The sequence below is a fragment of the Mauremys reevesii genome, linkage group 2 (assembly GCF_016161935.1).
Source record: "Mauremys reevesii isolate NIE-2019 linkage group 2, ASM1616193v1, whole genome shotgun sequence".
Lineage (NCBI taxonomy): Eukaryota > Metazoa > Chordata > Testudines > Geoemydidae > Mauremys > Mauremys reevesii.
The window spans coordinates 47,501,103-47,523,898 of record NC_052624.1 but is presented as its reverse complement, the minus strand read 5'-3'; the positions used below and the strand labels follow the sequence as shown (position 1 = coordinate 47,523,898).

Sequence of the window (22,796 nt, the reverse complement as noted above, 5' to 3'; positions counted from 1 at the left end):
ATGTGCTTAGCCTAAAGGAACTTACTGCATGTGCTAGGATATCATCCAAAATTTCATAGGTTTTGTTCTCCGAGCCAAATTCTGCATGCACAACTCACATTGACTTTATACCATGGAAAAGATCTAAATGACCTGAACAATCTCTATACCAGTGGGTGGAATAAACATCCACTATAAATTAAAAAATTAAAGAGGTGGGACACAGAACAATCATTTCCATGTACCCCTGGCTCTATGAAAAAAATTCAGTATTATTTGAAATATAGCATTCCAGAGCAAATTCCATCCTAAAAACATTCAGCAGACATTATACCAGAAGATATGGAGTTCTGCTCTCCTAAAGGTACACAAATATAACTGGATTTAAAAAAAAAAAAGATTACACTAATATATATAGGAGTTAAGTTCACCCAGCAAAATTCTCCTCTGAGATATATGAATTCCACATGCAGATTTTCGTCCAGTGACTGTGTATAAGTCCATACATGAAAAAAATTAAAAACACTATGCACAAACATTCTAAATAGAATCTTTTCCGGTCTGTGATGGGGTATATAAACCCCACACTGGGCAACAAGGGGGAAAGGAGCTGCTCTGGCCTCAGCCAGCCCTGCCCTGCAAGAGGTGCACAGACTGGAGGAGGAGTTAAAATGGAGCAGAAGGTAAGAGAAAGGACCTTTACCTTGCAGCTCCCAAGAAAAGGGCTGAGGGAAGACAGGATCTCTCTCCATCAACTACTTGCCTGAAGGTTCCTCCTTGAGGAAAGGAAGGACCTGCTTCTGTTATACCCTGAGAGGGCATTTCCTCCTCTCACCTATTAACTCAGTTTATTTGCGTTGCTGCCCCATGGTTTGTTTATGGACTACCCCTGAAAGGGAGAGACTTGTAACTGACCTGACTGGAGGGCTAATGCCCAAGCGGAGGCAGCCACTGCCCCAAGAGGCAGAGAGCTACCACACCATGCCCAGATGCAAAGAGGTGCCAAGCAGTGAGCTCACATTCCTCTCAGCCTCCTGTGATAGACTGCAAACTCTGGATAATAGCAGGTGGTAGGAAATGGCCCAGGGAGGGCAGGCTTAAAGGGCTCCTCAGGTGTCAGACCCTTCTGTCACTCTCACAGGGCCCTGGGCTGGAGCATAGTGAAGTCGGAGGGCCCAGGCTCCCCTACCACTCCCTAAGCCCTAACCACTATGCAACACTCCCCACAAGTGAAGACCATCTCACAGTCCAAAGCTGCAGTGTCTGAATACCAGAAACTTAGATTTACAGGAAGATGATTGTTCTAGTAACCCATGAACATAAAAAAATAATAATACTGCCAAGATGAGGAGCCTAATTCTCATTCACATCAGTTTTACACTAGTGTAACTCAGAGAAGAATCAGACGCAGAAGTTTATTACCCCCTCCCCTTCCCACCAGAATAAGGGGCCTGGGTTTAGATAATTTAGATCAGTGGTGCCCAAAGTTTTCCTGTCCCGCCCCCCTCACCAGTAATGGAATCTGTCTGTGCCCCCGCCCCTCCATTACTGCACAGCCAGGGCTTCCTCAGCAGAGGAGCTTGGGCTGAAGGTGGAGCTGGAAACAGAACTGGGAATGGAGAAGTAGCTGGGGTTAGAGGCGGAGCTCAGCTGGGGGGGTGGAGCAGGGGGCGGAGTGGAGCTGCAGCTGAGGTCAGAGCTGGGATGGGGACAGAGTGGGGTTAGGGGGTGCTTCCTCCCCATCCCCCCATGGGGGCTGGCCCAAGCTCCACTGCACCCTCCAAACACTCCTCTATCATCCCCCTGCCCCCAAGGAGCATGTCCCACAATTTGGGGACCACTGATTTAGACCTTGCCAATTCTGCATGGACTGATCTCTAATGGAATATTTGATTATTACTTACATCACATGCAATAATATGCTACCCTTCCTAATGCTGTTATGCTGAGGTCTGGGCAATCACAACACCTCACTGAAGCTGCTGGGTGTAAGAGCCATCTTCTATTCAGGGTAAATGAGGGAATAATTACAAGCCCCTTTATTCACTGATAGTTGAAATAATGGAATATCACAGCCCAAGGATCAGCACACATGCAAGCCTAGGCAATGGCTGAGCCATGCAGTCCCCGGCAGTTTCATGTGGGTCTGATTACAAATACAGGGCAGGGTATTGAAAAGACTGCAGCTGTGTGTCTGGAAGAGAAGCAGCAAAAACATCACAGAAGCACAGAGAAAAGACAGCAAGCAAACACCAGACATAATCAGAGAAGCATTTGTAGCTGACCCTGAGAAAAAGCTGAGAGCGTGCACTTTTGGGCAGTGCGCTGCTGGAAAGAGGCTTGGATCTGTGAGCAAAAAAACTGACTCCTGCTGTTTGATGCCTGCTGTGTTCAGGGAAACAGGACTTTGTACTCTTCATAAATAAACAGGATTGCATCAAAGAAATACCTGGCTATCATCAATTTCTCCTCCTAACAACCCACAAGATCCGAATAATGACTAACCATTTGGGTCAGAAGGGTAACAATACTATTTAAAATGTGCAACCTTGTTTTATGTAATAAAATAAAAAATATTTTAACTCCCCTAACATTCTCCATCCAAGCATCTCTAACTGTTTTGCAAACATTGATAAATGGAGCTTAACCACACACCTGTGAGGTTTATAACTATTTGCTCCATTTTACAGAAGGAAATAACCAAGGCAGAGGATCAGTGACTTGCTCAAGATTACACGAGAAATCTGTGACAAGCCTTAGAACATCTGATTCCTAGTCTCATGCCTTAAGACCATTCTTCCACCAGTGGAGTGAATCAGAGAGGAGTCAAATCAAAACAAAGGGCACTACGCTCATTGATTTCAAAAGCTTAAGATTTGACCTATACTCTACACCAGGGGAAGGCAACCTATGGCACGCGTGCCAAAGGCAGCACACAAGCTTATTTTCAGTGGCACTCACACTGCCCGGGTCCTGGCCACCAGACCGGGGGGGGGGGGCCTCTGCATTTTAATTTAATTTTAAATGAAGCTTCTTAAACATTTTAAAAACCTTATTTACTTTACATGCAACAATAGTTTAGTTATATATTATAGACTTACAGAAAGAGACCTTCTAAAAACATTAAAATGTATTACTGGCATGCAAAACCATAATTAGAGTGAATAAATGAAAACTCGGCACACCACTTCTGAAAGGTTGCCGACCCCTGCTCTACACCTTCATTTTCCCTTGAGCATTCTGAAGTGTGTGGTTCAGCAACATGTGGATTAGAAAGATTCTACTGTATTCATTTAACATCTAACACTTCCTCTCGATCTCCCAGTGAGTTCTGTCTTGTGTGTTTAAGACATTTCTGCAAAAACACATGACAGGACTACTCAAGTATTTAGGGTAAGGCAAATGAGTAGGCACTAGCAGGAGGGGGCCTAAGATTGAAACCACTTGGGGGAAAGCAGTTTTAATTTGTGTCCTCTACAGCACCAACTACACCATCAACACTTAAATAATCTAGGGACTGAGTGGCTAGGCAGCAGTTCTGCAGAAAAGGACCTAGGGGTTACGGTGGACGAGAAGCTGGATATGAGTCAACAGTGTGCCCTTGTTGCCAAGAAGGCTAACAGCATTTTGGGCTGTATAAGTAGGGGCACTGCAAGCAGATCGAGGGATGTGATCATTCCCCTCTATTCGACATTGGTAAGGCCTCATCTGGAGTACTGTGTCCAGTTTTGGGCACCACATTACAAGAACGATGTGGAAAAATTGGAAAGAGTCCAGCGGAGGGCAACAAAAGTGATTAGGGGGCTGGAGCACATGACTTATGAGGAGAGGCTGAGGGAACTGGGATTGCTTAGTCTGCAGAAGAGAAGAATGAGGGGAGATTTGATAGCTGCTTTCAACTACCTGAAAGGGGGTTCCAAAGAGGATGGATCTAGACTGTTCTCAGTGGTAGCAGGGGGAGGTTTAGGTTGGATATTAGGAAAAACTTTTTCACTCAGAGAGTGGTGAAGCACTGGAATGGGTTACCTAGGGAGGTGGTGGAATCTCCTTCCTTAGAGGTTTTTAAGGTCAGGCTTGACAAAGCCCTGGCTGGGATGATTTAGTTGTGAATTGGTCCTGCTTCGAGCAAGGGGTTGGACTAGATGACCTCCTGAGGTCCCTTCCAACCCTGATATTCTATGATTCTATGATAATCTCTAAATACTATACTAAGGGCTATTCCACACAGCACCGCAGTGTGAAATAGAGGGATGTGAATTACAGAGTACTCCACAATTCACACCCCTCAAGTTCGCACTGTGGCACAGTGTAGACAAGTCTAAGTAAACATGGGATCAGGCAACCAAATATTTTCCTCTTCCATACTATGATTTGTGAATGTTTTAATCCTCATGTAGTAAATAGCAAAATAAATTACAAGTGAAAATGTTTTACAGAGCAAAGATTTGTAAAACAATTTACAACATCATATTATATTTCAGATTCTTTCCCCACCCCACCCCTGCCAATTTATATTTCTGGATATGTTCTTGTGAGGTAAACAGTGAATAAGAAATACAAATAGTATTTCCATTAACAGAAAGATTTGCACTGAAAGTGTACTCCTTGAGCTGATTTTTTAAGATGAAGTTTACCACCATCCAATTTATGAGAAATTGGAAGAACATTATTTTATCACATTGTACTATAGTCTAATCACAACATTTCTTGTAAAACATCTTCTCAGAGATTCTATCAAAATCCTGTAAATCAGGTCTCTTGAAGAAGGTACTATTTGAACAAGTCCCTTCTAATAGGAAAATAGGGTATATTCCTCAGTCATTTTGTCAGGCAGTGAGGGAGAGTATAAGGTGAGAACGCGATTGAACACATCCTCCCTTTCTGGAGAAATATCAGTAGAAGAGGAAAGTCACTTACAACCCCATCTCACACACAGGGGCGGCTCCAGGCACCAGCATGCCAAGTGCGTGCCTGGGGTGGCAAGCCACGGGGGGCGCTCTGCCGGTCGCTGCGAGGGCTGCAGGCAGGTTGCCTTCGGCGGCTTGCCTGCAGAGGGTCCGCTGGTCCCGCGGACCTCCCGCAGGCGTGCCACCGAATCCGCGGGACCGGGGACCTCCCGCAGGCAAGCCGCCAAAGGTAGCCTGCCTGCCGTGCTTGCGGCGGCAAAATACCTAGAGCCGCCCTTGCTCACACACACAAGTGTACAGCTCTGTCAGCAGATCTTCCAACATGATTACATGGTATGGAAACTTCCTGGAAGATGGGACAACATAGACTGAGGATTTGTGAGAAATTTAGGACTAAATTCCATGTTTCTCAGTTACCAGACCACTATCCCCTTAGCAGAACAGTCATTTCACATACTATGCTGCCCTGGCTCTCATACTGTGGCTGCATATTGCTATCCCAACAACATGGATTGGGTTGTTTTTTTTTAATTAATTACTATTATTATTATTTAAAAAGGTATAGTGACAGACTGACAATATCCTGGATAAACTTTATGGAATTAAGATAAACTTTACTGAATTAAGTTAAACCTTACTGAATTATGTTTAATACCTTTGGGGTTCATTGTATTCAGAATGCAACTGTGTATGTTTTATTTTGGAATTGTATGCAACTTCTCCAGAAGGAGGGGGATGATAATGTAATACCTCCAGTTATGAGCCCTTTGGAGCTGTCCCCTAGAGAAGTCCGCAGATACTAGTTCAAAGCAGGTTCCCCAGGGACCAACAAACAAAAAGGGGTTTTAGATAAATAGACCGGTTTTAAACAGGCTCCTGGCCTTCTTCCTGACCCAGCAAATGGACAGGACCCCTGGTCCACAGAGGGCCACAATCCTTAGAGAAGGATTGGAAGGACTGGGCCTACTTAGGCCCCATAAGACTGGCTGCTTATTCTGAGATGAAGCTGTGATCATATTGAAAGCACAAGGAAACTCTGTGAGTGGGCTTTTGAAGGACTGCTCCTGCCAGCACCCCTACTAGTGTTGGGGGTGATCTCTGGTAACCTTATCATCACATGTGTAACTTCTTGTATTGTTTTTAATGATTTCTCTGTAGTGCTTTTACCTTCAGAATAAAAGAGACTTGCATAGGAAGTACTGTGTGGTACCTTATAATGGTGGACAATTACTCTGTTATTAATCTCTGAAGAGAAAGTAAACAGGCCTGCTTAGGCAGAGTCCCTTGCTGAGATACCACTGTACAGTCAGGGGACTGTGCAGCCTGGAAATACCCTAGTCAGAAGGAGCGAGTTGTTTCACCACTGAAGAGAGGTGATGGCCAGGGGAGCCTGAATCTTAGAGGGAGTGCCCTTGCTGAACCACAGAGGGGGAATACAGGTGCAGTTGCCCTGAACTGTGACATGAGTTACTTGAGGAAGAAAAGTATCAGAGGGGTAGCCGTGTTAGTCTGGATCTGTAAAACGCGACAAAGAGTCCTGTGGCACCTTATAGACTAACAGAAGTATTGGATCATAAGCTTTCGTGGGTGAATACCCACTTCATCAGACGCATGTCCTGACCAAGTGGGTATTCACCCACGAAAGCTTATGCTCCAATACTTCTGTTAGTCTATAAGGTGCCACAGGACTCTCTATCGCTTGAGGAAGAAAAATCAAAATGGATAAAAGGAAAATGAAGGAGAGAGACTGAAAAAGAAATGAAAACAGATGAAGAGACAGAGGGCCTAATACTGTCTTTAATGGTCACAAGCAGGGCTTCAAAAACCCACTAGCCCATGATGAGTAGGAAATAGGTTTTTTTCCCATATGAGTGCCATCACCTTCTGTAGAATCTCATCTTCTCCATCCACAGAAAAAGTCTCTAGCACTCATGGTTATGTAGATAACCTTAAAAATGTGAACAGTGTGTAACTAGTGCACTAATAGCTTCCCGAATCTGCAGCGACAGCTCCAGGGCCATTGCTGCTCAGGGTCCCAGGAGTCATTGCTGGGGGGTGGAGGGGAGTCCCAGTCACTGCTCCACAGAGCATTCTGGGGAGGTTTGGCTGCCTTCACTGCTAGGGTGGTCGAGGGTACCTGACTGCCATGGTTAGGAGCAGAGCACTGGTGGGGGTGCCACTCCCATCCATTGTAACAGGATTAACGGGAGGAGGGGGAGGCAACGCAATACACTGATTAACTGGAAAGTAAGTTTTAAATGATCTATAATATACCTATAGCAGGGAAGACAATGAAAGGCTGATGAGAGGGCAAAATGGGTACAATTGTACCAGGTGCCTGAGCTCAGGGGGTCCCCAAAATGTCTATAGCTTAGGTAGGGCCCCAGCAACCATGATGTAATGGGGCCTCAAATTTCTCTCGATGGCCTGGGAGGCATTTAGTGGGAGGGAGAACCACCAATAGGAGGCCAGAGATCAACCTGGAGGAGACAGGATGGGAGAGGATGTGGCTCAGGAGGGGCCCTGGCCATTAGTATTTCTGCTTCAAAAGTAGGCCTAGTCCTTTAGCTCAGTGGTTCTCAACCAGGAGTATGTGTACCCCTGGGAGTACGTAGAGGTCTTCCAGGGGGTATATCAACAGGCTACATGCATAGCACTAGTGAAGTCAGTACAAACTAAAATTTCATGCAGACAATGACTTGTTTATATTATTCTATATGCTATACACTGAAATGTAAAGTACAATATTTATATTCCAATTGATTTACTTTATAATTATGTGGTAAAAATGAGAAAGTAAGCAATTTTTCAGTAATAGTGTGCTGAGACACTTTTGTATTTTTATGCCTGGTTTTGTAAGCAAGTAGCTTTTAAGTGAGGTGAAACTTGGGGGTACACGAGACAAATCTGACTCCTGAAAGGGGTATAGAAGTCAGGAAAGGTTGAGAGCCACTGCTTTAGCTAGAAAGTGTTGGATTTGTTTTTCAAGTCCTGGCCTAAAAGTCTGCTCAGTTTGGGCAGCATCATGTAACTGGATACTCTCGAAAGGATGTAGCAGTGCATGCGCCACATACGGGCAAGGTCAATGCATTGCACAGCTCCTGCTCCTTTCTGTGGGAAAAACACTTGTGTGTAACTTGTTTTCTTTGTGCCGGAAGTTCGTCAGGACAGGGACCATGTCTTTAGGTGCACTGACAACACCTAACACAATGAATCTCCGAACTTGCCTGAAGCCACTAAGTGCAACTGCAATATAAATACTAAAGACTGTCATCATGTGTATGTCTTGGATAGCACCACACATACCTCAAATTTCAGCCCAGCCTCAAACTTTCCCCATAAATCCTGCCCAGTTGGGAACATAGGACCAGAACCTTCAGTCCCTTAAAGCTGTGGGGGGGGGTTGTTTTGTTTTTAAACAAAGTTTGAGCCATGCAAAGCAGCCTTAACTAGCCTTCCCCAACCAGGAGGCTAACACAGGTGATGTGACTGTGGTATACCAAACACCCAGCAATCCACAATGGCTGAAACGGCCTTTCGGAGCTAAATATCCCTGAAGCTAGTAATTTTCACCTGGGACCAGAATGGCAGCCACACAGTTCCAAGATTGGAGGAATGCTTTGTGCAGCTCAGGATTTGAGACATAGCATGCACAGTGCATTTAACTGTACTGGCCCGGTAAACTACTAGCACACTCTTGTGCACCATGGCAGAATTTCCTTTGGCCTCACACATTGTATGTGCTACTCTTTGCAGCTGGTTTCTGGCTGTTTGCTGGGGTTTCTTCTGCTTTGCAGATGGACAGCATTTAGTCCTTACTATTTAAATTAGTGACATTTTACCTATATTACCTATATTACATCATTTCCCAAAGTGTGGGGCACGTGCCACTGGGGTGCGACAGACCGGCTAGGAAGCCATAAACAATTGGTCCTCGTTTTTTTAAAGTATATTTATAAGAAGTCTCTTGCTGCTATGGTTTCAAAATTCTTGAAACAGTGACCCAAGTATACCTAATTTGACAACGTGAACTTGCTGAGACCATGAATGCCAATAAGGATAGTTTACAATATTGGCCTTTAAAGTATTTAGTTGCTCATCACAACATGAAGGAAAGGAGAGGAAGTATCACACTGAAGTTTCACACTATTTACTGTCAGTGACCTCTCATTTGGGGTAGTCTTTTAACACCACATTTCAGGATTGTGGATGGGATTGGTTTCAGTCTCCTGAAGAGAAGCACAGCTTTTACAAGTTTGGGAAACACTATTAAATTTAATTACATTTTCCTGAAAGCTTACCTCAAATCAGTTGCGTTGGGAGGAGGATGGTGTTAGCAAGGATTACAAGAGGGTGTTAATGAGTATCAAATCAAATTAATGCTGGCTTTGGACATCAGCTAGTTTATATGCTCCACTCTTACACAAAAATGCCTGGAGTAGAACAATATTTAAATTGTCATTACACAGACTGAGCTACTAGAGTATTATCTGTATTTTAAAGATGTGTAAAATAATGCACAGAGCGATTACATGCCTTACCCAAGTTCACAAAGCAATCATTGACACAATATAGAGCTCAAGGGTACACCCATACTATGGAGACTATGCATAGCGTAGATGCAGTCTACACCAACAGAAAGGGTTTTTCTGTTGGTGTAGAAACACTACCTCCCCAAACAACGTTAGCTACATCAACAGAAGCACTCTTCCGCTGACACAGCTGCATCTACGCTGGGTGTTATGTCAGCATAGTTTTTTCACATCCCTGACTGATGTAGCTATGCCAATATTACTTTCAAGTGTAGATCAAACCTTGTGACCTACCCACAGACCATACTTCTTTCTCAAATGTATACAAAAAGTTTGTTGTTGAACAGCTGCTGTCTCCTTTACTGGTCTCCTTATTGGTCCATAGGACCAGCAGGGATGTGAAGCAGGCACAGGATGGGGACAGCAAATGCAGTGGAAGCCAGAGAATCACAAGTTTCCATGTCACCTGCAGGGAAGGATTCTCCTTCCACCTTCCCCTCCAACGCGCACTTACCAGCCATGGCAACATGCCCAGGCTGTGACCTTCTGTCACTGCTGGCTAGTCCCAGGCTGTGTTCTTTGACATCTCTGGGTATGTCTACACTGCAATTAAAAACCTGTGCCTGGCCCGCACCTCAGGCTCGTAGGACTCAGCCTGTTCCACTGCAGTGTCGACTTCTGGGCTTGGCCTGGAGCCTGAGTCTAGAACCCTGCGAGGTGGGATGGGCCCAAAGCTCGGGCTGCAGCCTGAACCCAGACATCTATACCTCAATGAATAGCCCCACAGCCTGAGCATACTCTCTGAGGGAATTACAGTGTGTGCTACAGGGAAGAAGGGAAAGTAATCAAGCAGCATTTATTTTCAAAAACGTTTACTGCAATTCTTGCTCTTAGTGAAAAACCTTCCCACAGATTCACTTCCTTTTTTCACATGGCCAAGATGCTGCACAATTTTTTGCAGATAGGACAAAAAACTACACAGGGTTCTCTCAAACCATTTTCTCCTCCACTTTTTCTCCCACTGCAGCTTTTTCCACAATTTTCCCTCCTCTCTGCAGTAGGAGATACTCAGGGCCAAAATAATTAAAACAGTGTTCCTTTCCTTTTGAGTGGCAGAAGTTGTCAGGGAATGTTTTATAGTAACAACATTGGTGATCATATTAGTAATAAAAACTGACATATTGGAACAAAGTTTTTAAGGACAACCTGGCCCAATTCTGCTCCCACTACAGGAGTTTTGCTACTGAATTTCAATGGTCTATGCCCTATTTCTTCAAGGTCAAATCAAATTTTTCCCTTGCTAATTACAACTCATAACAGAGAGTAGAAATTTCTGGTCATTGAAAACAACTAGCAAAGCTCCACTTTCTCAGATACCCCACTAGAGCACACATGGATAGTATCACCAATGGTGAAATTTAAGGGCGCTTGTAGATGTGAGAAAATAGAGATCAAATATAAAAGGGAAAAAACAAAGGATAAAAAGTTGTTTTTTTTCAAATGTCAATGTCCCTTTTATCACTTACACATATGGCTTTTGAGGATTTGTTTTCCTGATGGGCAGTCACCATTACATAGAAATATATAATACTACTTGAACATAACAAATAAAACTTCTCTTTACATTGGGTATATGTATCGTTAAGAGTTCAGATAACGAGAATATTTTTAAAGCAATCATGCTGCTTTGTTCAACTGTAGGAGACACTTATTCAGGATCACAGAGGGTTTTATAGCTCACTACTGTTAGGAATGGAAAGAATCTAAAGAAAAAAAATTCAACCAGTTTAAAAATATAAAAAATTAGCCTGTGTTAGCTTTGAACATGTCCCTTTGTTACTTTTGCTAAATGATTATCTGATTCAGGATAACTTTGATTTGAGGAATACCATTTCCATAATTTGTAGATTTTCCAGGAAACTAAGAGAGTCTTGCCTTTTAGAACTGCCTGGGGATGTCAGTAAAGAAAGCTTCCCAAACGCCTTTGTAGTAGATTACACTCTCTACATCATTTCTAATAAGACTGGAATAGAAGGGGTTAGCTAAATTATGTGAATGATCTATAGGGCCATATATAATCTCTTGGATTTGCGTGTTGAGATTTTTGCTCAAAGAATTAAATGCAAACTAGGTATTTGCAAAGCATATCCCAATATTATGTCTTTTAATATTTTGTTTTTAATTTAAGTGACCTTATTCATTGAATGAGGAATACGAAATAAAGTTCTCTCTTACATATACAAGGTCAGATTTTGCTTGCTTCATTCACAAGTAGTTTCCATAATATCAACATGCTTGACAGGGACATTGCTGATTTAGAACTCATACACTGTAAACAAGTTTCTTTTAACCACATTACAAAACCCTTTCAATTATAAAAAGTGAAATAATTAAAAAAATCCAGTTTTGTTTCTATTTATGTTCTTGTTTACTTTGTGCTTCTCTTGCAACTCAGATAAAAATCAATGAAGTCAGTTTTACTTTCAGATTCTTGATGCTGCAATGTTCAGGTTTCAACCATAGTAGGGAAATGTTTATTTGTTTAGAACAAATGATCGCACTGGAACTTTTAAAACAAAATTATGGAAACATTTCTATTGGTCTTATAAATGCTTACTTCTATACACTTCAGTTTGGGGAAAATTTTAAAACAATTACTAACATTTCACTGAATTCCATGTTTATTGTCACATAGTGATTTCTAGATCAAATTTGTTCAGTCCACAAATAAAGAAAAGACTATTTTTCTACCTGACAGGCTTGCAAATGTATCCAAGGGTGTGAAAATGAAGATGTGTTTTTCCTGACTCCTGCATCACCAATAATATAAATTCGCTGCATCACCACCAATAATACAAATTCTTCCCAAATATATATCACAGTTGCCAACTTTCATGTGCTAAATAAGCACTCTGACTTTCACAATAAGCCAAAAATCAAGCTAATCCCGTTTCAAAACAAGCCAATATCTAAGAACCCCAACACTCTATGTGGCGAGATCCCCGGCATGCAGTCTGGGACTGTGATGGGCCCACTGTGCACCCCGTCTCTCTCCCCTCCTTGCCCCCGCTTGCCACTGCTTGCCGAGAGCCGATTAAAAAAAAAAAAAAATACAACAAGCCAAATACTGGCCAACAAGCAACTCACAAGCTAATTAAGCCAAAAACAAGCCCAATTTCTGTTTGTTTGTTTTTCATGGGTTTGGCATGTCTGATCTATATCTGTTTAATCGTATTGCTTTCAATGGGATTCAAAGTTCTAATTGCAGAGCCAAATTCTGCCCTCAGTTACAGCTGTTCAACCCCTTCACTCCAATTGAACACTGTCTTCCTTTTTATGTAGTCATTTACACCAGTGAAAAGTGGTCTTAAAATGCTCGCTTTCTAATTTGGTAGTGTTTAGCATTCACTCTGCATAGCTATAAATGACTATACAAGGGGGAAGGCAGTGGAGAATCAGGCACATCTTCAATGGCATTGAATAGGTGTAACAGTGGATAGAGTTTGGTCCTGTAACTGGAATTTAGTTAACCATGTTGATTAAGTATCAGCTAAAATAGAATCTAGCTCACTCACGTGTAGCTGGATCCACAGGGATGGGACAAGTTGCAAAAATGTTTCTTTTTGACACTAAATTAAGTCGTTGTGGTCTCAGAATACAGAGAGGAAGTAGATGAGTCAAACCAGATGGAATCATTTTTACAGTGTCACTTTTCAGAAAATCTTATTTTTATCCTACTCTGCACCAGCCCAGTATTTGGCTCTTTAAAGACTGTCAGGTGTGCCAAATACCTTAGTGTTTTTCAGTGTGGATAAGTGTCCATTGGTAACTACACTGAGATTATCAAATGCACTTCACTCGCAACCTATGAGTAATTCAACTCTGATTCTGAGAGGTAAAATGCTGTTGTAACAAATCATTGTGCCCCTACTCTTTCCACAACTTAAAACACTTGAAGCAGTTCACATTCTTAGATGTTATTTTTAACAATGTTTTTACATCAAGTATATTTCAGTGGATTGACCTTTAAATTACCTCTAGTATATGTCAATGCACATAAGATGCTAAAGCACCTATATCAGAGGTGAGCAAACTACGGCCCGCGGGACCGTGCTGCCCAGCCCTTGAGCTCCCGGCTGGGGAGGCTAGCCCCGGCCTCTCCCCCGCTGTCCCCCCTCCTCCGCATCCCTGCTGCCGTGCGGGCAGCACTCTGGGCGGTGGGGTTACGTGCTCCTGCTGAGCAGAGAAGCAGCGTGGCAGCTCTGGCTGGGTGGCACGGCTGCCAGACATGCTGCTCTGAGCTGCATGATAAGGGGGCTGGTGCAGGGGGGTTGGATAAGAGGCAGGAGATCCCGGGGGGCAGTCAGGGGACAGGGAGCAGGGCGCAGTTGGATGGGGCGGAGGTTCTGGGGGGTGGTCAGGGGGCCGGGAGGGGTTGGATAAGCATGGGAGTCCCAGGGGGCCTATCAGGGGGCAGGGGTGTGGATAGGGGTCAGGGGATGGGGAACACGGGGGGGTTGGATAGGCGTGGGGTCCCGGGGGGCCTGTTAAGGGGTGGGGGTGTGGATAGGGGTCAGAGCACTCAGGGGACTAGGTGCAGGGGGGTTGGATGGGGGTGGGGTCCTGGGGGCAATTGGGGCGGGGATTCCTGGGAGGGGGCAGTCAGGAGACAAGGAGCAGAGGGGGTTGGATGGGTCAGAGGTTCTGAGGGGGGCAGTCAGGGGGCAGAAAGTGGGAGGGGGCGGATAGAGGGCAGGAGCCAGGCTGTTTGGGGAGGCACAGCCTTCCCTACCCAACCCTCCATACAGTTTTGCAACCCCAATGTGTCCCTCAGGCCAAAAAGTTTGCCCACCCCAACCTTTACTAATACCTACTTCAGTAAAGTAGGTATTAGTATGAAGCATGAAGAAAGACTGTTGAAGAAGCTAGCAACTAAAGGTTACTGATGCAGATGAAGAAGATTAATGATCCAATACTAGTGGATCACAGTTGCTGTTCAACAGCACATTATATTTCATACCATACAGTATTTCACTCCAGAACTTTAATTCTTCACAGATGTTCTTTAAAGTAAGAGCAGCTGTTTGGAATGCAGAAGTTATTTTTAAATTTCAAAAATAATGTAAATATGATGGTCACCATATAGATGCCTTTTATATTTCACCATGCTATTTATATATTTATGAAGTCCTATACATCAGAATGTGTATGTTTCAATTACAAAGCCTCACAAACCTGAAACTCATTCTCAATTTCTGCTGGTTTAATCAACCATAAAGTAGACTAGGAAATGAGACAGGGCCATCAGAACTCAGCTCCCTTTAAATCATTTGAAATTATGCTCACTTGCCAGCTACAACAAAAAAAGGTCTCAAGGACCTCCGCAATCTTTTCAGAATCAGATGCAGCTGTCAAAATCTACCCTGAACAAAGTTAAGCTCAAATAAGAATCAAAGTTTGGGGGGAGGAAATTACCTTAATTGGAGCACTGCTAAACTTAATTTTTCTGTTTGCTGGGATTTCATCTTCAGCTGGCAATCCAATAACTTCAGCATATTCCATATCAGGTTCATAATAGTTGTTTTCATCACTGTCGTCTTGATCATCCTGTTCTGTTCCTGTCTCTCCCCAGTCAGAATTATACCTTGATCGCACCCTGTAGACATTATAGTCAGAGTGCATATATACATGTGAACTCTGAAAGTTATTCAAGTCTTCCTGGACTTCCTTTCCACTGGCATCATCATAGTGGGATTCAGTAGCATCTGAAGCTACATCTGCTGCAAAATCACCACCTGCTACCAAGTTTCTTGGTATCTCTGCAACTCCAGTGCCAACACAGGTGCTCTCTGCATTTTGTGAATGTTCTTTTTGTTGTAAAGAAACTTCTGTATCTATTTTTTCCTTAGTCCTGGTATAGGATTCTTCACGCTTTTCGCTGTTAATGCTGGCCAATTCTTGTTTAGTTGTTGCACAATCATCAACAGGATCATAACTTGCTTCCTTATTCTTCCTTATTTCTTCATTTGTTTTGGATGCTGGCAAAGTGCTATTAGAAGCTTCTTCTCTTATTGTTGAAGACGTACTGTTTTGCTGAATGATCTCAGCAGATACTGAACTTGTAGTTTGTTTGGCTGGTGAAGACCAGGCATTAGCATCTTTTAAGGGACTGAATCCATCAAGGTTTGCAACAGTGGAGGACAGATTTGCAACAGTAGATGACAGGTTTAGTGGATAGTGACCAGTTACAGAGTATTCTTCATTGTTTTCTGACTTTTCTAAAACGATTACAGTATGTGAATCAGTGTTTTCAAACACTGCACTGAGCTGACTCACTGTTGGAGAGACGGTCTCTGTCCTTGAGCTAAGACTGTCCAATGAATCAGTACTGCCTCTATTAGACTTAGAGCTACACCACTCATCTTGGAGTTCATTGGAAACTACTCGCTCTTTCTTTGGGGAATAGCGATTGGAATGTCCCATTTCATGAACATTTCGCTCAAACATCTTTCGAGTTTCAGTAAACTTGGAATAGGAAGGACCATCATGCACAGTATCAAATCTACTAATCCTTTCTGAAACTGAAGACTCTAGTTTTACAACTGAGCCATCTGCCTTCTCCACAAATTCTTTGGGCCTAATTCTTCTTTGAGGAGACAGGGGACCACTTTTCCCTCTGGTTTTAGGGGTAACTCCAGTGCTCTCACTGGGCTCCATGCCCATCTGCATAAATAAGTTTTTAATCCTGTTGACGTTTGAGCCATATTTCCTCCCCCTGCTCTGCTGAGAGGCCTCTCCTTCATCTTTCGTTTTTTGGTCTCCATCTGATTTAGGTTTGTCAAAGGTGCTTTTTAGTGCCTGGAACTCAGTTCTGTAAGCATTCCTGTGAGGAGAGGCACTTCGGAGGGTTGACCTTTCTCCTGAAGACTCTGTTTTCATCATGTTTACTTCAGGAGTGCAAAACCAATGTACATAGTGACTGATATACCACTCTCAGACTTCTGTTATTAGTGAGATTCTGGTTGAGAAGGAAGTGCCTCTCAGGTGGCACTGGTCTCCATCAGGGCCATATTCAGTAGGTATTCTGACAGATACTATCTAAATATGTGCAAGCAACCATGACACCAAACAAAGTGGCAAGACTGATGGCTTTCCAGAACAAATGTAGATTTAACCTGCAACAGAAAGTACAACTTTTTGAATCGAGTCATGCATTTGTATTTCTTCAAATCTAAATCAATTACTTCAGTTTTAAAGTTATTTGATATAACTGATATTTAGAAATAAAAATTACAAAACAAATGCAGGGATTCATCCTTCACACAGCATCATTACCAAAACACACACATGTATTAAAATTCTAAAGCAGACTCAATTTGCTAAAGATTCAACAATTAGACAGTCTGAAAAAGTTTGTATGCTCACATAAAAGTAAATTTCCTTCCAAGTACTAATTAACATGCCACTATGAGACAATGAAACATGGCAGTTTTGTGATGTTCAGATGTATGCTATGAACATATTACAACATAAACAAATTTGTCTAGGTGAAACACAAAATTACAAAGAATAAAATTACAAGGAAAATAATGTCACTAGTGTTTCATTGCAGTCAAACTTTTTGACTGGAGATGGTAAAGGACAAAGTAAACAGAACTAAAATCTCTGTGTTATTTATGTCTGGGCACGAAATACTTCATGCAAACGTGATGACTGTGTTTCCCTGAGCTGCTAACATTTGCAATTCCACCTAGGTTGTCTCTGAACTACACAACAGTATGCTTTGAATGGTGTTTCTATGCAGAGACCAATGATTCAACAATGAAACAACAGTTCAAAAGAATTAGAAAAATTGCACCCAAAGGTATCATTCTGTGTTGAAAATAATGATGTGAAATTTAATAAGACTTGCCCCTTTCCACTTGCTGTATTATTTTAGCATGACAAAGAGCATGGAAGCATCTAGTGAACTGCAAAAAATGGAGCTACAGGCTAAATCTCTCAATCTTCCAGGTCACATCTGTGCACCCACCGAGTTGCCACACCAAAAAAGGCTGTGTTTTAAATATAATAAACTGCATGGAAAGTTACATGATTCAACATGATGAATTTAGAGATTCTTAGTTGGGGGAGGGAGGAGACTCTGAGTGGTGTTTAAGGTAAAGGATGAGAAATCAGTCTGATTCCAGCCTGAACATTAGCCTGGAGAATTGCAGGAGAACAACACATGACTAATCGAGAACAAAATATCTCTCATTAGCAGCCTTCTGTTTCCTTGTCTTTCTTCTAGGCTATAACTTATTGCTGCAAGCTCCAAATGCAATGCATGAGGGCTGCTGTGCTCCTCACTAATAGGGAGGAATGCTATAACACTGCAGTCACACCTAGCATTTTAGAGCAGGAAGATTACGGATCAAATACCTTACACATTTATTCGCCAGTCTTTAAGCCTAAGAGGTTACTTTAGACTAAGCAATATTATGTGGCTATTAATGCACAATCCCTTCCATCACCTTCCTGAAAGAGAACACACTCTGAGATCACCTCCAAACTCAAGCCCAACTAGCCATGCACAAGCAGCAGAGGGTTGCACACAGCTGTGGCTCAACTGCTGTGCGGGGTGCTGGAACAATTTGTACAGTGGGGCTGCCGAGAGCCATTGAACCAAACTGTAAACCCGTATATGATGGCAATCACTTAAAACCAGCGGGTGCAGCATCAGCAGCATCTCTGCTACTGTGGATCATCAATTTTTTAAAAAAATCAACAATTATGGAGAAGGGGGGTGTCTGTAGCAGTTTTTTCTTAGACACCGATCATTTCCCTTTGCCTCCCCCTTTACAGACTCCAGCCGATGTTTCCAACGATTATAAGAAAAAGAAAGGCTAACTTAAGGTAAAAGGATCCTGTCTGGCGTCACAGCAATCCCCTCTGAAAGGGGAAGTGCTGCGAAGAACCGGTTTCTCCGGACTGAAAGGCGAGAGGATCCCACACCAGCGTTGGCCCAAGAACCACCTTGCGTAGGAGCAGCAGCCCTGGCAATCATGGCAGGGAGCAAAGCTCGGTGGCCATAAACCCCCCTGGCTCTGGTTACAGCGTATAAGGAAACAAAAGCCCCGGGCACGTCTCCCCTTGTCGCGCACACAAGCTGCACCCGAGTCCTAACTTCAGCCCCTGCTCCCCGGTGTGCGCACGGCCCCTTACCCGGGAGAGGAGCTGCACGCCGGGCTGGGCTCCTTCCACCTCCCGCGGCTCCCTGCGCGCTCAGAGCTGCGGCTCCGCCAGCCCCCGGCTCCGGCGCGGCTGCCGCCCCCAGCCTGCCAGCGGGCAGCAGCAGCCTCCGACTCCGCTACTCAGCGCCATTGCAGGCGGCGGCGGCCGGGGCAGCGACACGCTCCGCGCACACGGAGCTGGGGGGAGGAGAGCGCTCCCGCGCCGCACCCGGCGCCCGCCCCGCGGCTCCCCAGGGGCCGGGCGTGCGGAACGTCTGCCCCGCGCGCGGGGTGCGCTGCCAGCAGCCGCCGCCGAGCGGAGGCCGAGCGCGGGTGACAGGTGCCTCACCTCCGCGGCGGGCTGCAATGGTTTGTTCCGCGGGGGGGGCGAGCCACGCTCCCGCTGCAGTCCGGCCGCACGGCGAGCGCGCTACACCGGCCGCTGGGCCCCCGGGGGCGCCTCCTCCCGCCCGGCGCGCCGCATCGGGCCCCGCGATCGGCAGACTCCCCCCGCCCCGCCCGGGTCTGCGGGCAGGTCACTTCCTCCCCCTGCGCGCGGGGGAGCGAGTCCCTCAGCCGGAGCCATGGCACCAGGGCCCGCGCGCAGCGCTGCGGCCCGGCCCCGCAGACTGGCCGGGGCGCGGGAACCCACCAGCCCGTCACAGGACAGCGAGCGCAGCCGCGGGCCGCTCTCCCTCTCGGGGCTTCACTGGGGGGCAGAGGGACAGAGAGGCACTTGCATGGTGCACCTGCTGTGGGCTCCTGGCGGCTCAGCCTCCCCCGCTCCGGGACTCCCCCGCTGGCTCTGGGATCCCTTGGAAAAGGGGCCCCGCCGGCTGCAGGTGAGAATGATGCTCCCTCCTTACCCCTCCGTCGGTGCAGACAGGCAGCGTCATCCGCGGGCCAGACCGAAACCAGCGGGCTTCTTTTGAGGAAGAGCAAAGCTGCACTTGAGCCTCAATTCTGCAATAAGCGCCAGGGGAGAATTCATTGCAAGATCAAGACCTTGGACTTCCCCGCCCCCAGTTAATTTCTTTAAGTCAAGTGGTCTTTGCACAACGTGCAAACAATTAAATAGTGAAAAAGATAATAAACTGGAGTTACAATATATGCTCATTCATCCCCTTAAATTTCAGCAAATGTATTTTTTGCTGGATTGAACAGTTAGGGCTACACTAGTTTCCTGTTTTAGAGTCAGAGCACACAAGCAGCTCAGCCACTACTGGCATTAGGTAAATATTGCTAGTGCTCCAGCATTCCCCACAATAATTTCCAGGTTTTGAAGTGATGATAAGAAAAATTCCAGAGTAGGAGAGATCCAGCAACCTCCTAAAGTAGTTTGGGAAACTGGCACTCCAGAAGGTAATGATTTTTAAATCATATAGCAACTCACATATAGAGTTCATTGATTTAATTGCTTAAGTGTCCAGGTGATAGCTTGAGGATGTGTATGATTAAAAAAATGAAGAAACAAAAATACTACATGTACTTCCAGTCACTTGTGTCCTGATTCCATAAAGATTTAGGTAAGTGTGTAACTTTAAACACAAGTCATCCCATTTTTTGGGGGGGACTAAGGAAAGTATGTAAAGTTACACACTTGCTTAAATGTTTACAGGCTTAGAGCTTTGGTTATCTAGTGAGTATCAAATATACTCAATTCAAAATCTCTCTGTTTCTGTGACGTTCATTATCCTACGCATAAATATTGATGAGAAAACAAGTCCCTTTCAAGATTGATTGCCTATATGATAGTGTTCCTTCTTTTTCAAAGTTATTTTAACAAGCTGACATAGTAAGGGACAGAAATAGAAATGAATTTAATAGAATTGGGATTCTTTTCCCAAACTCAAATTGTGCTTTTCCAGAAAATGTTTGCCCTTTGTTTGGGAAAAGAAAGTTTCAGCAATCCAAGTCAATTCACTGGAAAAGTTACTAATATTTAGGAACAAATAATTCCCACCTTTTCATAAGCATGGCAGCATCTAGCACCATGGGGTCCTGATCCATGACTAAGGCCTGGTCTACGCTAAGGGCGGGGGTCGAACTAGGGTACGCAAGTTCAGCTACGCGAATAGCGTAGCTGAACTCGAAGTACCCTAGTTCGACTTACTTACCCGTCCAGACGCGGCGGGGTCGAACTCCGCGGCTCCAAGGTCGACTCCGCCACCGCCATTCGCGGTGGTGGAGTTCCGGAGTCGACCGGAGCGCGCGGGGAGTTCGAACTATCGCGTCTTGATTAGACGCGATAGTTCGAACTCAGAGAAGTCGAACTCACCGCGTCGACCCGCACGGTGAGTATGGACCTGCCCTTAGTCTCCTTGGCCAGTGGATCTCAACCAGGGGTACACAGAGATCTTCCAAGAGGTACATCAATTCATCTAGATATTTGCCTAGTTTTACAACAGGCTACATACAAAGCACTAGCGAAGTCAGTACAAACTAAAATTGCATATAGTCAGTGACTTGTTTATACTGCTCTATATACTATACACTGAAACATAGGTACAATATTTATATTCCAATTGATTTATTTTATAATTATATAGCAAAATGGGAATGTAAGCAATTTTTCAGTAATAGTGTGCTGTGACATTTTTGTATTTTTATGTCTTATTTTGTAAGCAAGTAGGTTTTAAGTGAGGTTTAACGTGGGGATATGCAAGACAAATCAGACTCCTAAAAAGGGTACAGTAGTCTGGAAAGGTTGAAAGCTACTGCCCTAGGCCCCGGAAACCATCAAAACACTCAGTGTACTGCTATGTGGGAGTACAGGCACTTAAAAACAGCTAGAGTGCTATGTGCAGAGACCACTGCCTATCGTGCTGACCAATATAGATAGTCTAATTATTTATGGGCACTCCCTCATCTGTCAATATCAATCTGTTGTCTTTTGGCAGTACCATCTCAAGTGAGGTTCCCTGGATCAAGACACATCAAATAGAATAGGAAAGGCAAGCCAGGCCTTTGGAAGACTTCATCATAGAGTACTCAACGAGCCCACAATCAAACAGTCAATAAAACTGATGATATCCAATGCAGCAATAGCATTCCTTTCATATGGATGTGAAACAGGATAGTTTATCACAGACACGTTAAGCAACTTGAAAATTTTCACAGGCACTGTCCCCTCTCAGTTCCGAAGGTCCACTAGTGAGACAAAGTCTCAAATATTAACATCCTTGAAAGCGCAAAAACCACCAGCATCAAGGCAATGATCATCAAAGCTCATCTGAGATGAACAAGTCATGTTATCAGAATGGGTGATTATACATGCCTGAAAAAGTTTTCTGGGGTGAGCTGAAATTTGGAACATGCAGGAGGAGTTATCAACGAAAAACTCTTCAAAGACACCATTAAGCAGAATCTCACCTCATGTATCATAAATATTGATAACTTCAAAGACATAGTCAAGGACAGACCTGAATGGAGATCAACTATCAGTGAAGGTTGTAAATGCTTTGAGGACAACAGACTTGAAAAATTGATTGAAAAAAGGCCAAGTGTCATTCCAAGTCTTCAGCTGGAGACTGCACATTCCTGTGTGACATCTGTTCACAGTCTTGCTCCTCACAGATAGTATTATGTAGCCACATGAGGATACATGTGATGCCTTCATGTCCTTGTAAGATATAGATAGACAGCCAGGTAGATAATTTATGAGCTTCTTGGAGCAAGGACTGTCTTTTTGTTCTGTGTTTGTACAGCACCTAGCACGATGAGATCCTGGTCCATGACTAGATCTCCTACATACTGCAGCGGGGTAGACAATTATTTTTGTCAAGGTCCAAATTTTGTGGTTAAGGTATAGTCAAGGTCCAGACTCCAGAGAAAATAATTTAAAAAAATAATAAGTAAATAAAAGATTTAAAGTCTGTTCAAAAGCATCTGGCAGTCCGGATTTGGCCTGTGGTCCACGTGACTACCCCTGCACTAGAATAATACAAATAATAAAGTCACACGGAAATTCTGTGCTCCCTGAACACTGCTATGCCAGAGTTCTCTTTCTAGCAGCATGCAGGGATAGGGTATGACAGGTGGATCTGCGTACTAAAAAGACCAAGTGATTGAAGATCAAGTCTAGGGAGCATGCCACAAACACTACAACAATTCAGAGGAGCCATGGAATAACTTCTTCCCAGCCTGCTGAGTCAAAGATTCAAACC

General features: G+C 44.1%; 1 protein-coding gene across 12 annotated transcripts in view; it reads right to left on the bottom strand.

The window, feature by feature from the left end:
• PPP1R9A (protein phosphatase 1 regulatory subunit 9A) overlaps positions 1 to 22,796 on the bottom strand; it is a 251,370-nt gene that overhangs the window by 215,338 nt on the left and 13,236 nt on the right. For 10 of the 12 annotated variants that reach the window (XM_039522746.1, XM_039522751.1, XM_039522753.1 and 7 more), the window contains exon 2: positions 14,894 to 16,593. In XM_039522746.1, coding sequence (XP_039378680.1) covers positions 14,894 to 16,360 — 1,467 coding nt within the window. In that variant the 5' untranslated portion in view covers positions 16,361 to 16,593. Of the gene's footprint in view, positions 1 to 14,893; positions 16,594 to 18,622; positions 18,849 to 19,496; positions 19,514 to 22,796 lie in introns of those variants that run through there. The other 2 variants (XM_039522749.1, XM_039522747.1) reach the window with 2 other exon arrangements.